Source organism: Eulemur rufifrons, chromosome 15 (assembly GCF_041146395.1).
Source record: "Eulemur rufifrons isolate Redbay chromosome 15, OSU_ERuf_1, whole genome shotgun sequence".
NCBI lineage: Eukaryota > Metazoa > Chordata > Mammalia > Primates > Lemuridae > Eulemur > Eulemur rufifrons.
This window is the reverse complement of record NC_090997.1, coordinates 436,864-455,306: the sequence shown is the minus strand read 5'-3', so window position 1 is coordinate 455,306 and position 18,443 is coordinate 436,864. Positions and strand designations below refer to the sequence as shown.

Genomic DNA, 18,443 nt, shown 5'->3' with positions numbered 1-18,443 from the left:
ATGGTTTTTTTCTCTTTGGCACCCTATGTCAATTGAAAAACTAACAGTTGTGAAGCTAATTCTTAAGTGCTCATCTGTGTACTACAGTTTCTCTATCCTTCTCTGAAAGTTTGAAAAATTCAAGTGTATTTCCTTCATAATTCATTTTTATTGAAGGATATTTATCAAAGTAAGGTGAGTAAAAAGGAACATGATTTGAAAGGCCATGCATTCTTAGGGAAGGTTGAAATGTGTGTAGATCATAGGGCCTAATATACACATGAAAGGTGGACAGTATTTCATTTCAGGGAGCCTTTTCTAAACTTTGGAGATAACTAGTTCAGTGGCTCTAGGAAGCAACTTGATTTCTCTTTGTAATTAATTCTCTCTCAGTCTCTTACTTAAACAACCTTTAAAATCATTTAAGTTTCAGTAAGTATTGTATCTAAAAGATATTAAATAACCAAAAGAAGAAAAGTATTCATTCAGTCATGTGAACTTTTTAAATATATGGCCAAAATTGCTTGATTGATTTGTCCACATTTCATCCAGATGTTTGGGTGTCAGATAAAAATAACTTGTATTTCTTCTTATGATCTTTTACTGCATAGGAAGCTAAAAGGCACTATAAATATAAATAAAATACTGTGTGTGGTGAAAAGAAAATATGAATAGGAAACACTAGAATGAAAATGTGAGTAGAGATACAAAGAAGATGCTGACAAGAATAAAGTCTGGCATTTTAGTTAAGTGACTTTAAACATTCATGGATAAATATATTGCTATGTAGTAAACTAGTGATGGAAAATCACTCAAAGTAGAAGATCAAAAAGACAGATGGAATCTCAGAGATAAAAGAAATGAAACATGAGAATGACATGGTAACGATTTAAGATCTACAGATAGAATTATATAACTTAAGAATTCTTCAAGATTAAATCATATTGATTAGTCACTCCTACTAGGATGTGTCTAGAGAAATATTAAGGGAAATATCCAGAGAAATGAAGGGACAATGGTGTGATCACCATTCACAAATAAAACTATTCTGAATAAAGTGAATAATATGAACAGAATCCCAAATAAAACTAATACAAATTGCTAAATGCATACCAGAGTGAATATCATCATTACAGTTAAGTATCATTAATTGTAGAATAATTCATGGAGGATTAAATCTGAAATTAATCTTTAAAAAATTGAAGGATGGTCCATGGTAAAAAATGCTAAAAGGTGAACATAACAATGTTAATGAAGAGAAAGCAGGTATCCTATAGTGCAATTATTTAATAATGTGGGTAGATTACAATTTGTAGAATACAGTTATGCACTGCATGACTTTTTGGTCAACAACTCACTGCATATACGACAGTGTCCTGTAAGACTATAATGAAGCTGAAAAATTCCGATTGCTTAGTGATGTCTTAGCACAACTAATTACTCACGTGTTTGTGGTGGCACTTGGTGTATACAAAACCACTGTGCTGCCAGTCATATAAAGTATGACACATACAATTATGTACAGTACATAATACTTGATCATGATAATAAATGTCTAAATTACTGGTTTATATATTTACTATACTATGCTTTTAATCATTATTTTAAAGTGTACTTCTTCTACTTATAGAAAATAAATTTAACTGTTAGGCAGCCTCAGGCAGGTCCTTCAGAAGGTATTCCAGAAGAAGATATTTTTATCCTAGGTGATGACAGCCCCATGCATGTTATTATCCCTGAAGACCTTCCAGTGACACAAGATGTAAAAGTTGAAGACAGCGATGTTGGTGATCTGACCGTGTGTAGGCCTAGCCTACTGTGTGTGCTTACATCTTAACAAAAGAAGTTTAAAAAGCAAAAATAAATAAATAAATAAATTCTTAAAAACTTAAGAATAAGAAAAAGCCTATAAAATAAGGATATAAAGAAAAAATATTTATGTATAGTACAAAGTAGTTGTGTTTTCAGTTAACTGTTTTTACATAAGGGTCAAAAAGTTTTAAGTTTTTTTTTATTTTCAAATTGCTGGATGTGTTTAATTAAAATACACAAAGAAAAGATCTATAGATTTGATGTCAGAATTTTTTAAAAATTAAAAAATTAAAAGGTGAACAAAAAGTGCAAAGTTTTCAAATAATTCAAGGAATATGAAAGACTTGTTTGAGCTTGCTAAAGAAGCTACCTGTGGACTTTAAAAGGTAAACAATTGGAGGGGGTTTGAGCACCAAAGTCAAAACTTATAATGACCTATATGAGGATGGCTACAGTTACAAGGAATTGCAAGAAAGTATGAGGACTAAAACTATGCATCAAACAAACTGGCATTCTGGCCACAGAAATGGAGAAAAGAGCCCTTAGTAGTCAAAGAATGTAGGACAAATCCTGAGCTTACTGCTGAGTCATGAACGTGCTAAAGAAAGCTGAAGAAGGATAAAACACACACAAAAAAAAAACGGCTGCAAATTTATAAAGTAAAAAAGTTCGTTAGCTAAGAAATTTATTATTGAAGAAATAATTTTTTTATATTTAGCACAACCTAAGCGTAGACTGTTTATAAAGTCTACAGTAGTGTACAGACCTAGGCCTTCACATTCACTGACCACTCACTGACTCACCCAGAGCAACTTCCAGTACAGCAAGCTCCATTTATGGTAAGTGTCCTATGCAGATGTACCATTGTTTACTTCTTACACCATATTTTTCACTGTACCTTTTCTATGGTTAGATATGTTTAGATACAAAAATACTTACTATTGTGTTACAATTGTCTACAGTATTCAGTGCAGTAACATTCTGTCCAGGTGTGTAGCCTAGGCGCAATAGGTTGTACCCTATAGCCTAAATAATGTGTAGGGGCCACACTCATTCAAGAAACATCCCTAGAATGAAGATGCTTTCTTTGGAATCTTGAAACTCTGAATTCTTAGTCTCAATATCTCACACCTCATTTAAGGCATCAATTGTTTTTTGATCTTTAGAAACTCCCTAGTCATTAGTAGACTATGGAAATGAATGATTAATATCATAAAATATAGATACTAAAATGTCTTTTTTCATAGGGCTAGGGGGGAATACTAAACGATTTAATGGGTATAATAAGCTTATTGGAGTGTTTGGCACACAGGGCTTATTAAAGATTAGCTGGAATTATTATTAGCTTTATTATTTATTATTTATTATTTTACTATTATTCTTTATTATTATTGTTATTGCACATTTCTGGCATAGGATGGTGTATAATCAATTTATACCTTAGCTCTAAGTAGCTTTGTGTGACACCTCAGAGGATGCCTTTAAGGATTTAATGAAACAGAGAATGTGGAAACTGTGCTTTGTAAACCTATAAATGTAATCTGTTACTATTAAACCAGTAATTGACTAGCAGAGTGACTCAGAATTTTGTCACTGGGATGTTATCTTAACTTCCCATCTGAATATCTCTCATTTTACAGAAGATTGTGATTTTTCAAGAAATATAACACCACTAACAAAAAAAATACATGAACAAAAAATTAGTCAATATTTCTCAAAATACTGCTTCACTCAGCTAATTGATTTTGTTGTTTCTATCTGCCTTATAGCTGAAAAACAAAGGTATGTGTCCAAAAAATGTTGATTCTGCCGACCCATGAGCATGGTATGGTTTTCCAACTGTTTACATCCTCTGCTATTTCCTTCCTCAGTGTTTTGTAGTTCTCCCTGTAGAGCTCTTTTACTTCTTTGGTTAATTATATTCCTAGGTATTTTACTTTGTTGCTATAGTGAAGGGTATTGAGTCTTTGATTTGGTTCTTAGTTTGACGTTGTTGGCATTTAGGAATGCTACAGATTTCTGTACACTGATTTTGTAACCTGAGACTTTGCTGAATTTGCTTACAATTCCAGTAGTCTCATGGCAGAATCTTTGGGGTTTCTAAATATAAGATCATATCATCAGAAAAGAGTGATAGTTTGACCTCTTCTGCCACCATTTGAATGCCCTTGACTTCTTTCTCTTGTCTGATTGCTCTGGCTAGGACTTCCAGCACTATGTTGAATAGAAGTGGTGATAAAGAGCAAACATGTCTGGTTCCAGTTCTAAGTGGGAATGCTTTCAATTTTTCCCCATTCACTATGATGTTGGTTGTGGGTTTATCATATATGGCTTGTATGATTTTTAGGTAAGCCCCGTCTATGCCTATTTTGTTAAGTGTTCTTATCATAAAAGGACAAAAAATGTAAATAATTTCTAGATTTGAATGTTACTGGGCCTGAATTCGAACAGTGGCTTTTCTCCTGACTGCAATTATCTGGAATTCAAAAGTATATTTGTAGCTATATACAATCAGAGGGTCACTAATAACTGTCCAAACTCCTATATTACAACAAGATGATAATCTCACTTGAGAAAGGAAAATACCTTCAAGATGGATAAATTAACTAACATTTAACATGAAAGATCAAATACCCAAAGGTTGAGCTATTAATAAATAGTAATGCAAAAAAAATCAACATAAAAGCAAAGACAAATTCCCAAGCATGGTGAAACATCTGTCATTGTAAACTCTCCAAATATATACTTGAGAAAACTGAGGACAAAAATGTTTAAATTTCTTATCCAAATCTCTAAGGTAGGTTTATTTAAATTGAAAGTCTTCTTATTCCCCATGGGGATAATATTATTATTTAACTAACTACCTGGGACTGGACAAGGCTATCTTGATGATGCTTATGGCTCTAGGCTTTCTCCTCCTTATTCCCCTACCATTGCTACCTCCATACTTTTACTTTTCTTAACATTTCAGTAATGTCTTGCAGGATGAAAATGAACCATCCAGTTCCTCTGCCCCATGCCACATCTACTCCATCAGACACTTGAAGATAGGAACCAATAAACATCATTTTAACTGCCTCCTCAGCTGATTTTTATGCAACCCAAAGTTTGAAAACCATTACTTTGAAGTTTCCAAAACACAGTCACTTCTACAAAGGAGGAAATTCCGTTTAAGAATGGTTGGGTTACTTAAGAAAACTGCCTTTAATTTGTAGTGTCATGAACAGAAAGTAGATCACCTGGTGCCAGATCCTTTATGTTATTTTGACTTCAAGTTACTACTTCCTATCTTCTATAAGTGGACAACCAATGCATAATCTTTTGTCATTGCCCATAACTCTTAACTTCCTTGGCACTTCCCTCCTATAGCTAAAACAAATTGAAGATAATGCCACTAATGAATGAAAGCCACCCTGAAGAGTTTATTCTACTAGGCTTTGCTGACCAACCTTGGCTAGAGCTTCCTCTATTTGTTATTCTTCTCATAACATACCCAATGGCTGTAATGGGAAACCTCACCATCATTCTGGTGTCCAGGTTTGACTCTCGTCTTCACAGCCCCATGTACTTCTTCCTCACCAACCTCTCCCTTTTGGACATGTGCTATACTACAAGCATTGTCCCTCAGATGCTGTTTAACCTGGGAAGCTCAAAGAAGACCATCAGCTATATGGGGTGTGCAGTTCAGCTTTATTTCTTTCACATAATGGGTGGCACAGAATGTTTGCTCCTGGCTCTTATGTCCTTTGATCGCTATGTGGCCATCTGCAGACCTCTGCACTATACCCTCATCATGAATCAGCACATCTGTATCCTCTTGGTGTCCATCGTCTGGCTGAGCGGAGTGACCTATGCTGTCTCAGAGGCCACTGTTACATTACAGTTGCCACTGTGTGGTCAAAATAAACTGGATCACTTGGTGTGCGAGATTCCTGTTCTGATAAAGACCTCCTGTGGTGAAAAGGGTTCTAATGAGCTCACGCTCTCTGTGGTTTGCATTTTTATTGTAGCCGTTCCACTATGTTTAACTCTTGCTTCCTATGCTAGTATTGGACATGCTGTATTTAAGATTAAATCGTCTGAGGGAAGGAAAAAGGCCTTTTGGACATGTTCCTCCCATCTCATTGTAGTGTTGTTATTTTATGGGCCAGCCATTAGTATGTACCTTCAGCCCCCCTCCTCCATTTCAAGGGACCAGCCCAAGTTCATGGCTCTATTCTATGGAGTGGTGACTCCTACACTCAACCCCTTCATCTACACCCTGAGGAATAAGGATGTAAAGGGGGCATTAAGCAACCTGGTGAAGAGCATTTTCAGTTTCAAGTGATAGTTAAGTAGATATCAAATGAAGTTATATAACAATTAGCATAGTCTCATATAAGTTTCCTGAAAACTCTTTCTTTCTCATAATAAAATCTCATGGTACATGTTCTTTCAAAATATGTCTTGTTTCTGATATTCTTCATAATCATGTTAGGCAGAGATTATATTTGGCTAATATGCACCAGTATGGGCATTTTTGTTTTTGAAAATGTGTTAAAATAATTCTATGCTGGTTGGTATATAATGAAATAGAAACTGTGTTAGGTAGTAAAAAATATTAATATAAGTGAATGAATTTAAGCTAATTGCTGTAAAAATAGCATGGCAACCATTCATTAATGGGACTCCTATCAGAGTCACCTGAGAAATATTTCATCATGCTCTGAGAGTTGTCCCAGTCTCTGTGGGAAGTGTGGCTACACCAGGCACTCAGTGTGAAGCATTCCATGCTTTAGAAGATTAATGAGTCTCATAAGCTTATCAACCTCAATTTGTACAGATGCTAGTTCTTCCTAAAAATCCATTGTTCATTATAAGTGTTATTTAATGAATAAATGTGCATGATTTTGTATTTTTAGCTGAAGAATTTATCTAAATATTGCAATGAATAGAATAAAGGGACAAAAAGAATGGACAAGTTTCTTAACATTCCCTTTAAATATAATAAACATGAGTCCTTGGAATCAGTGAGAGAACAAGAAAGTAATATTAATAATGAACCATAACTTGGAAACGTTTCTGTGCCTAAATTGGAACAGCCAAGAACACCTTTTTTTTTTTAATTTCAGCTCATTATGGGGGTATAAAAGTTCAGGTTATATATATTGTCCATGCCCCCCCATCCCCCTGAGTCTGAGCTTCAAGAATGTCCATTCCCTAGACAGTGCTCATTGCACTCATCATGTAGGTATACACCCATCCCCTCCCCCCACCCCCATCCCCGCCTGGAGAGAGTTGGAACCCATTCTATTAAGTGAAGTATCCCAAGAATGGAAAAATAAGCACCACATGTACTCACCAGCAAACCGGTTGCCCTGATCATCACCTAAGTGCACATTTGGAAATAACACCAATTGGGTATTGGACAGAGGTGGGGGCTGGGGGGAAGGGATGGGTGTATACCTACTTGATGAGTGCAATGCGCACTGTCTAGGGAATGGACACGCAGGAACACCTTTTGAAACAGCAAGAATCAGTACGAGAGAGAAATAAATTGTATATCTGAAATAAAAAACAACTTACTTCAGGAAACAACATAAGTATCTTTTTTATTGATGTAAATTTTGAATGCAAATTATGCTCAAAATCTGTATCATTAAAAGTTAGAAAACTGAAAGAACTCAGGAAAATCAGTAAGAAAAACCAAACAACCCTATCAAAAAATGGGCAAAGGACATGAATAGAAATTTTTCAAAAGAAGATATAAGAATGGCTAACAAACATATGAAAAAATGCTCAAAATCTCTAATCATCAGGGAAATGCAAACAAAAACCACAATGAGATGTCACTTAACTCCAGTGAGAATAGCCTTTATCAAAAAGTACCAAAACAATACATGTTGGCGTGGATGTGGAGACCCAGGAACACTCATAAACTGCTGGTGGGACTGCAAACTAGTGCAACCCCTGTGGAAAGCATTATGGAGACATCTTAAACAGATTTAAGTAGACCTACCATTCGATCCAGCAATCCCATTATTGAGCATCTACCCAAAAGAACATAAGTCATTCTATGACAAAGACACATGTACCCGAATGTTTATAGCAGCACAATTCACAATCGCAAAGATGTGGAAACAACCTAATCCATTCTTATCCTTTCTATACAGTTAATTTTGAGTAGGTATTGAGGCATGGTGAGAGAGAAAAAAAAATTTTTGTTCCATCTTTTTGTTACAAAAGCATTAGATATTTTGAAGTTTTTAAGTATCACTTAATTCCTTCTTATTGGAAAGATCACTTTTCATTTCAATTTTCTTTCTTACGAACTCATTTTATGTCTTTTCATTGTTACCACTAGAAAAAGAATAAATCTTTTGTGAGATATTCTGAGAATTAATGACATAAGATACTCATGGAGCTTTCACTAAAATTCCTCAGAATCATTTATTCAAACTATCTGATAGCTACGTGTATCCTATTTAAAATTGGCATCCAGTGTGTTGGGAAATTGAATCAGTTTATTTTGAAATATATCTGACAACAGAAAATACTTGCTACCAAGCTCAATTCAGTAGGCAACTGATTGTACAGAAGCAGCATTTCCATAGAGAGCTCTGTCCCAGGGAACTTTCTCTACTAACTCCTCATCTGGGATAAGGATAAATGGCCTGTTTGAAAACAATGCCCAAGAGGTCTCAGGAATAGCATACAAATAACATCCCACAAAGGATTCTTGATATTTGCCACTGTAATCTTCCTAACCCATGTTTTTTTTCTCTTTGGCACCCTATGTCAATTGAAAAACTAACAGTTGTGAAGCTAATTCTTAAGTGCTCATCTGTGTACTACAGTTTCTCTATCCTTCTCTGAAAGTTTGAAAAATTCAAGTGTATTTCCTTCATAATTCATTTTTATTGAAGGATATTTATCAAAGTAAGGTGAGTAATAAGGAACACGATTTGAAAGGTCATGCATTCTTAGGCAAGGTTGAAATGTGTGTAGATCATAGAGCCTAATATATACTTGAAAGGTGGACAGTATTTCATTTCAGGGAGCCTGTTCTAAACCTGGGAAATAACTAGTCCAGTGGCTCTAGGAAGCAACTAGATTTCTCTTTGTAATTAAGCACTCTCTCAGTCTCTTACTTAAATGAACTTTAAAATCATTTAACTTTCAATAAATATTGTATCTGACAAATACTAAATAACCAAAAGAAGTATAAAGCATTCATTGAATCATGTGAACTTTTTTTTCTAGGTTTTTTTTTTTATTCTTATTTCAGCATATTGTGGGGGTAAAAAAGTTTAGGTTACGTATATTGTCCTTGTCCCCCCACCCCCCCGAGTCAGAGCTTCAAACATGTCCATCCCCTAGACGGTGCGCACCACACTCATTATGTATGTATACCCCCATCCCCTCCCCACCCACATCTGCCCGACACCCGAGTCATGTGAAATTTTTAAATATATGGCCAAAATTGCTTGATTGATTTGTCCACATTTCATCCAGATGTTTGGGTGTCAGATAAAAATAACTTGTATTTCTTCTTATGATCTTTTTTTGCATAGGAAGCTAAAAGGTACTATAAATATAAATAAAATACTGTGTGTGGTGAAAAGAAAATAAGAATAGGAAACACTAAAATGAAAATGTGAGTAGAGATACAAAGAAGATGCTGACAGGAATAAAGTCTGGCATTTTATTTAAGTGCCTTTAAACATTCATGAATAAATAGATCGATATGTAGTAAACTAGTGATGGAAAATCACTCTAAGTAGATCAAAAAGACAGATGGAATCTCAGAGATAAAAGAAATGAAACATGAGAATGGCTTGGGAAGGATTTAAGAGCTACAGATAGAATTATATAACTTAAGCATTTTTCATGATTAAATCATATTGATTAGTCACACCTACTAGGATGTGTCTAGAGAAATAGTAAAGGAAATATCCAGAGAAATGAAGGGCCAATGGTGTGATCACCATTCACAAACAAAACTGCTCTGAATTAAGTTAATAATATGAACACAATCCCAAATAAAACAAATACAAATTGCTAAAGGCATACCAGAGCGAATATTGTCATTACAGTTAGGTAGCATGAATTATGGAATAATTCATGGAGGATTAAATTTGAAATTACTCTTTAAAAAAATTGAAGGATGGTCCATGGTAAAAAATGCTAAAAGGTGAACATAACAATGTTAAATGAAGAGAAAGCAGGTATCCTATAGTGCAATTATTTAAAATGTGGGTAGAGTACAATTTGTAGAATACAGTTACGCACTGCATGACTTTTTGGTCAACAACTCACTGCATATACGACAGTGTCCTGTAAGACTATAATGAAGCTGAAAAATTCCTACTGCTTCATGATGTCTTAGCACAACTAATTACTCACGTGTTTGTGGTGGTGCTTGGTGTAAACAAAACTACTGTGCTGCCAGTCATATAAAGTATGGCACATACAATTATGTACAGTACATAACACTTGATAACAATAATAAATCTCTAAATTACTGGTTTATATATTTACTATACTATACTTTTAATCATTATTTTAAAGTGTACTTCTTCTACTTATAGAAAATAAATTTAACTGTTAGGCAGCCTCAGGCAGGTCCTTCAGAAGGTATTCCAGAAGAAGACACTTTTATCCTAGGTGATGACAGCCCCATGCATGTTATTATCCCTGAACACCTTCCAGTGACACAAAATGTAAAAGTGGAAGACAGTGATGTTGGTGATCTGACCCTGTGTAGTCCTAACCTACTGTTTGTGCTTACATCTTAATAAAAAAAGTTTAAAAAGTAAAAAATAAATAAATTCTTAAAAACTTAAGAATAGGAAAAAGCCTATAAAATAAGGATATAAAGAAAAAATATTTATGTATAGTACAACGTACTTGTGTTTTAAGTTAACTCTTTTTACAAAAGGGTCAAAAAGTTTTAAGGTTTTAAAGTTTATAAAGCCAAAAAGTTACAGTTAGCTAAGGTAATTTATTATTGAAGAAATTTTTTTTATATATTTAGTACAACCTAAGTATAGACTGTTTATAAAGTCTACAGTAGTGTACAGACCTAGGCCTTCACATTCACTCACCACTCACTGACTCACCCAGAGCAACTTCCAGTACAGAAACCTCCATTTATGGTAAGTGTCCTATGCAGATGTACCATTCTTTACCTCTTACACCATATTTTCACTGTACCTTTTCTACGGTTAGATATGTTTAGATACAAAAATACTTACTATTGTGTTTTAATTGCCTACAGTATTCAGTGCAGTAACATTCTGTCCAGGTGTGTAGCCTAGGAGCAATAGGTTGTACCCTATAGCCTAAGTAATGTGTAGGGGCCACGCTCATTCAAGAAACATCCCTACAGTGCAGACGCTTTCTTTGAATATTGAAACTCTGAATTCTTAGTCTCAATATCTCACTACCTCATTTAAAGCATTGATTGTTTTTGATCTTCAGAAACTCCCTAGTCATTAGTAGACTATGGGAATGAATGATTAATATCCTAAAATATAGATAATAAAATGTCTTTTTTCATAGGGCTAGGGGGGAATACTAAATGATTTAATGAGTATAATAAGCTTATTGGAGTGTTTGGCACACAGGGCTTATTAAATGATAGTTGGAATGACTATTAGCCTTATTATTTATTATTATTAGCTTTTTATTATTGTTATTATACATTTCTGGCATAGGATGGTGTATAATCAATTTATACCTTAGCTCTGAGTAGCTTTATGTAACACCTCAGAGGATGCCTTTAAGGATTTAATGAAACAGAGAATGTGGAAACTGTGCTTTGTAAACCTATAAATGTAATCTGTTACTATTAAACCAGTAATTGACTAGCAGAGTGACTCAGAATTTTGTCACTGGGATGTTATCTTAACTTCCCATCTGAATATCCCTCGTTTTACAGAAGATTGTGATTTTTCAAGAAATATAACACCACTAAAGAAAAAAAATTAATCATTTTCTCAAAATACTGCTTCACTCAGCTAATTGATTTTGTTGTTTCTATGTGCCTTTTAGCTGAAAAACAAAGGAATATGTCCAAAAAATGTTGATTCTGTCGACCCATGAGCATGGTATGGTTTTCCAACTGTTTACATCCTCTGCTATTTCCTTCCTCAGTGTTTTGTAGTTATCCCTGTGGAGGTCTTTTACTTCCATGGTTAACTATATTCCTAGGTATTTTACTTTGTTGCTATTGTGAAGAGTGTTGAGTCTTTGATTTGGTTCTCAGTTCGACGTTGTTGGCGCATAGGAATGCTACAAATTTCTGTACACTGATTTTGTAACCTGAGACTTTGATGAGTTAGTTTACAATTCCGGTAGTCTCATGGCAGAATCTTTGGGGTTTCTATATATAAGATCATATCGTCAGCAAAGAGTGATAGTTTGACCTCTCTGCCACCACCTGAATGCCCTTGATTTCTTTCTCTTGTCTGATTGCTCTGGCTAGGACTTCCAGCACTATGTTGAATAGAAGCGGTGATAGAGGGCAACTTTTTGTTTTTTATTTCAGCTTATCATGGGGGTACAAAAGTTCTGGTTATATATATTGCCCACGTCCCACCCATACCCCTGAGTCAGAACTTCAAGCGTGTCCATTCCCCAGACAGTGAGCATCACACTCATCATGTAGGTATACACCCATCCCCTCCCTCCACCCCCCATCTCAGTCCGATATCCAGCTGGTGTTATTCCCAAATGTGCACTTAGGTGATGATCAGGGAAACCAATTTTCTGGTGAGTACATGTGGTGCTTATTTTTCCATTCTTGGGATACTTCACTTAATAGAATGGGTCACAACTCTCTTCAGGAGAACAAAAGAGATTCTATATCACCGTTATTTCTTATAGCTGAGTAATATTCCATGGTATACGTATTCCACATTTTACTAATCCACTCATGCATTGATGAGCATTTGTGTTGTTTCCGCATCTTTGCAATTGTGAATCGTGCTGCTATAAACATTTGGTTGCAGGTGTCATTTTTATAGAATGACTTTTGGTCTTTTGGGTAGATGCCCAATAATGGGAATGCTGGATCGAATGGTAGGTCTACTTGAATCTGTTTAAGGCGTCTCCATATTGCTTTCGACAGTGGTTGCACTAGTTTGTAGACCCACCAGCAGTGTATGAGTGTTCCTGTGTCTCCGCATCCATGCCAATATGTATTGTTTTGGGACTTTTTGATAAAGGCCATTCTCACTGAGGTTAAGTGATATCTCATTGTGGTTTTGATTTGCATTTCCCTGATGATTAGAGATGTTGATCATTTTTTCATATGTTTGTTAGCCATTCTTAGATCTTCTTTAGAAAAATTTCTATTCATGTTCTTGCCCCCTTTTTGATAGGGTTCTTTGATTTTTTCTTACTGATTTTCCTGAATTCTAAATAGATGCTTGTTGTCAGTCCTTTATCTGATGTATAGTATGTGAAAATTTTTTCCCATTCTGTATGTTGTCTGTTTATTCTCGTGACTGTTTCTTTCACTGTGCAGAAGCTTTTTAATTTAATCAGCTCCCATTCATTTATTTTTGTTGTTGCTGTGATTGCCTTAGGGGCCTTCTTCATAAATTCTTTGCCTAGGCCAATGTCTGTAAGACTCTTTTTTATATTTTCTTCTAGAATTCTAATCATTTCCCACCTAAGGTTTAAGTCTGTTATCCTCTGTGATGTGTTTGTTGTGAGAGGTGTAGTCTGTGGGTCCTGTTTCAGTCTTCTAGATGTGGTTACCCAATTTTCCCAGCACCATATATTGAATGAGGATTTTTTTTCCCCAGAGTATGTTTCTGTCTGCTTAGTCAAAGATTAGATGGCTATATGAGGACGGTTTTATATTTGGATTTTCTGTTCTGTTCCACTGGTCTGTGTCCCTGCACTTCTGCCAATACCCAGCAGTTTTAATAACCACAGCCTTGTAGTAAAGTTTGAAGTCTGGCAAATTAATACCTCCCATTTTTTTTTATTGCTTAAAATTGCTTTTGCTAAATGGGGTCTTCTCTGGTTCCATACAAAGTATAAAATTTTTTTTTTTATATCTGTGAAAAATGATGTTGGTAATTTAGTAGGGATTGCATTGAATCTTTAGATCACTTTGGGTAGTATAGACATTTTAACAATGTTGATTCTTCCTATCCATGAGCATGGTATGGTTTTCCACCTATTTACATGCTCTGCCATTTCCTTCTTCAGTGTTTCATAGTTGTCCCTATAGAGGTCCTTTACCTCCTTAGTTAAATATATTCCTAGGTATTTTATTTTCTTTGTTGCTATTGTGAAGGATACTGAGTCCTTAATTTGGTTCTCTGTTTGACTGTTGGCGTATATGAATGCCTCTGATTTGTGTGTATTGATTTTATATCCTGAGACTTTACTGAATTCATTGATCAATTCTAGGAGTCTCTTGGTTGAATTCTTGGGGTTTTCCAGATATAACATCATATCATCAGCAAAGAGTGAGAGTTTGATCTCTTCTTTCCCTATTTGGACTCCCTTGATTCTGCTCTCTTGCCTGATAGCTCTTGCAAGGAATTCCAATACTATGTTGATTAGTAATGGGGACAGAGGGCAGCCTTGTCTAACTTTGCCTGGTTCCAGTTCTAAGTGGGAATGCTTTCAAATTTTTCCCCATTCAGTATGATGTTGGCTGTGGGTTTGTCATACATGGCTTGTATCATTTTTAGGTAAGTCCCTTCTATTCCTATTTTGTTAAGCATTCTTATCATAAAAGGATGAAAATGTAAATAATTTCTAGATTTGAATGTTACTTCGCCTGAATTTGGATAGTAGCTTTTCTCCTTACTGCTATTACCTGGAGTTGAACAATATATTTGTAGCTACATACAATCAGTGGGTCACTAATAATTGTCCAAACTCTTATATTACAACAAGATGATAATCTCACTTGAGAAAGGAAAATAACTTCAAGATGGATAAATTAACTAGCATTTAGTATGAAATACCAAATACCCAAAGGTTGAGCTATTAATAAATAGTAATGCAAAAAAAAAAATCCACATAAATGCAAAAACAAATTCCCAAGCATGGTGAAACCTCTGTCACTGTAGCTTAACTCTTCAAATATATACTTGAGAAAACTATGGGTAAAAGTGTTTAAATTTCTTGTCCAAATCGCTAAGGTAGGTTTATTTAAATTCAAAGTCGTCTTATTCCCCATGGAGATAATATGATTATTTAAATAACTAGTTGGGTCTGGACAAGGCTATCTTGATGATGCTTATGGCTCTAGGTTTTCTCCTGCTTTTTCTTCTACCATTGCTACCTCCATACTTTTACTTTTCTTAACATCTCACTAATGCCTTGCAGCAGTGTTGCTGAAAATGAACCATCCAGTTCCTCTGCCCCATGCCACATCTACTCCATCAGACACTTGAAGATAGGAACCAATAAACATCATTTTAACTGCCTCCTCAGCTGATTTTTATGCAACTCAAAGTTTGAAAACCATTACTTTGGAGTTTCCAAAACACAGTAACTTCTACAGAAGAGGAAATTTCAGTTTCAGAATGGTTGGGTTACTTAAGAAAACTGCCTTTAATTTGTAGTGTCATGAACAGAAAGTAGATCACCTGATGCCAGATCCTTTATGTTATTTTGACTTCAAATTACTACTCCCTACCTTCTATAAGCGGACAACCAATGCATAATCTTTTGTCATTGCCCATAACTCTTAACTTCCTTGGCACTTCCCTCCTATAGCTAAAACAAATTGAAGATAATGCCACTAATGAATGAAAGCCACCCTGAAGAGTTTATTCTACTAGGCTTTGCTGACCAACCTTGGCTAGAGCTTCCTCTATTTGTTATTCTTCTCATAACATACCCAATGGCTGTAATGGGAAACCTCACCATCATTCTGGTGTCCAGGTTTGACTCTCGTCTTCACAGCCCCATGTACTTCTTCCTCACCAACCTCTCCCTTTTGGACATGTGTTATACTACAAGCATTGTCCCTCAGATGCTGTTTAACCTGGGAAGCTCAAAGAAGACCATCAGCTATATGGGGTGTGCAGTTCAGCTTTATTTCTTTCACATAATGGGTGGCACAGAATGTTTGCTCCTGGCTCTTATGTCCTTTGATCGCTATGTGGCCATCTGCAGACCTCTGCACTATACCCTCATCATGAATCAGCACATCTGTATCCTCTTGGTGTCCATCGTCTGGCTGAGCGGAGTGACCTATGCTGTCTCAGAGGCCACTGTTACATTACAGTTGCCACTGTGTGGTCAAAATAAACTGGATCACTTGGTGTGCGAGATTCCTGTTCTGATAAAGACCTCCTGTGGTGAAAAGGGTTCTAATGAGCTCACGCTCTCTGTGGTATGCATTTTTATGTTAGCCGTTCCACTATGCTTAATTCTTGCTCCCTATGCTAGTATTGGACATGCTGTATTTAAGATTAAATCTTCTGAGGGAAGGAAAAAGGCTTTTGGGACATGTTCCTCCCATCTCATTGTAGTGTTGTTATTTTATGGGCCAGCCATTAGTATGTACCTTCAGCCCCCCTCCTCCATTTCAAGGGACCAGCCCAAGTTCATGGCTCTATTCTATGGAGTGGTGACTCCTACACTCAACCCCTTCATCTACACCCTGAGGAATAAGGATGTAAAGGGGGCATTAAGCCACCTGGTGAGGAGCATTTTCAGTTTCAAGTGATAGTTGGGTAGATATCAAATGTAGTTATATAATAATTAGCATTGGCTCATATGAGTTTCTCTGATAACTCATTCTTGTTTCATAATCAAATCTCATGTTACACGTTCTTTCAAAATATGTCTTGTTTCTGATATTCTTCATAAGCATGTTAGGCAGAGATTATATTTGGCTAATATGCACCAGTGTGGGCATTTTTGTTTTTGAAAACGTGTTAAAATAATTCTATGCTGGTTGGTATACAATGAAATAGAAACTGTGTTAGGTAGTAAAAAATATTAATATAAGTGAATGAATTTAAGCTAATTGCTGTAAAAATAGCATGGCAACCATTCATTAATGGGACTCCTATCAGAGTCACCTGGGAAATATTTCATCATGCTCTGAGAATTGTCCCAGTCTCCATGGGCAGTGTGGCTACACCGGGCACTCAGTGTGAAGCACTCCATTCTTTAGAAGATTCATGACTCTCATAAGCTTATCAACCTCAATTTGTATAGATGCTTGTTCCTCCTAAAAAATCATTGTTCATTGTAAATCTTATTTAATGAATAAATGTGCGTGATTTTGTATTTTTAACTAAAGAATTTATCTAAATATTGCAATGAATAGAATAAAGGGACAAAAAGAATGGACAAGTTTCTTAACATTCCCTTTAAATATAATAAACATGAGTCCTTGGAATCAGTGAGAGAACAAGAAAGTAATATTAATAATGAACCATAACTTGGAAACATTTCTGTGCATAAATTGGAACAGCCAGGAGCACCTTTTGAAACTGCAAGAATCAGTATGAGAAAGAAATAATTTGTATATCTGAAATAAAAAACAACTTACTTCAGGAAACAACATAAGTATCTTTTTTATTGATGTAAATTTTGAATGCAAATTATGCTCAAAATCTGTATCATTAAAAGTTGGGAGTACACTCAAAAGTTAAAAGTTGTCATACCATTACTTACAATTTATGTCAACAAATTAATGGATTTTATATTGATGTTGAATTAATACGTTGAGAATTCAACATGTTGTGTAGTGAAGAAATAAGCACATGTAAGGAAATCAAGAGTCACATGGACATTTCTGGCATGTCTTCTAGTATGATCAATATCTAAGCTAATAATTGGAAAGAAAATCTCATGTTATTCCAAACAAGAATCAACTGAAACCCAGATACAGTCTTTGAAAAATAACAGTTAGTCTAGTGCTGATCCAGATCAGGAGACCATTGGATTTTTGTATATTTAGCTTGAAAATTTTTTTTTTTTTTTTTTTTGAGACAGAGTGTCGCTTTGTTGCCCAGGCTAGAGTGAGTGCCGTGGCGTCAGCCTAGCTCACAGCAACCTCAGACGCCTGAGCTTAAGCAATCCTACTGCCTCAGCCTCCCGAGTAGCTGGGACTACAGGCATGCACCACCATGCCCGGCTAATTTTTTTTCTATATATATTTTAGTTGGCCAGATAATTTCTTTCTATTTTTAGTAGAGACGAGGTCTCGCTCATTGCTCAGGCTGGTCTCGAACTCCTGACCTTGAGCGATCCACCCGCCTCGGCCTCCCAGAGTGCTAGGATTACAGGCATGAGCCACCGCGCCCGGCCAGCTTGAAAAAATTTTAAACAACTTTAAAAATCAGCAGATTTCTGGATGACTATATACTGGTGATGTTATATCTGGAAAACCCCAAGGATTCAACCAAGAGACTCCTGGAATTGATTAATGAATTCAGTAAAGTCTCAGGACACAAAATCAATACACACAAATCAGAGGCATTTATATATGCCAGTAACAGTCAAATGGAGAACCAAATTAAGGACTCAATACCCTTCACAATAGCAACAAAGAAAATAAAATACATAGGAATATATTTAACTAAGAAGGTAAAGGACCTCTATAGGGAGAACTATGAAACACTAAGGAAGGAAATTGTGGAGCATGTAAATAGGTGGAAAAACATACCATGCTC

The 18,443-nt window shown here is 35.5% G+C and overlaps 2 protein-coding genes across 2 annotated transcripts; both read left to right on the top strand.

The window, feature by feature from the left end:
* Window positions 1-5,179: 5,179 nt before the first annotated feature.
* On the top strand, window positions 5,180-6,118 carry LOC138395832 (olfactory receptor 2B6-like). The gene has a single exon (XM_069488816.1). It carries the CDS (start codon window positions 5,180-5,182, stop codon window positions 6,116-6,118), a length of 939 nt encoding a protein of 312 aa, XP_069344917.1.
* Window positions 6,119-15,544: 9,426 nt separating this feature from the next.
* Window positions 15,545-16,483, top strand: LOC138395831 (olfactory receptor 2B6-like). Its single transcript, XM_069488815.1, has one exon. It carries the CDS (start codon window positions 15,545-15,547, stop codon window positions 16,481-16,483), a length of 939 nt encoding a protein of 312 aa, XP_069344916.1.
* Window positions 16,484-18,443: the final 1,960 nt, after the last annotated feature.

Excerpts from the sequence above, each read along its gene's own strand:
- LOC138395832 (XM_069488816.1), top strand. The coding sequence starts at position 5,180 with ATGCCACTAATGAATGAAAGCCACCCTGAAGAGTTTATTCTACTAGGC.
- LOC138395831 (XM_069488815.1), top strand. The coding sequence starts at position 15,545 with ATGCCACTAATGAATGAAAGCCACCCTGAAGAGTTTATTCTACTAGGC.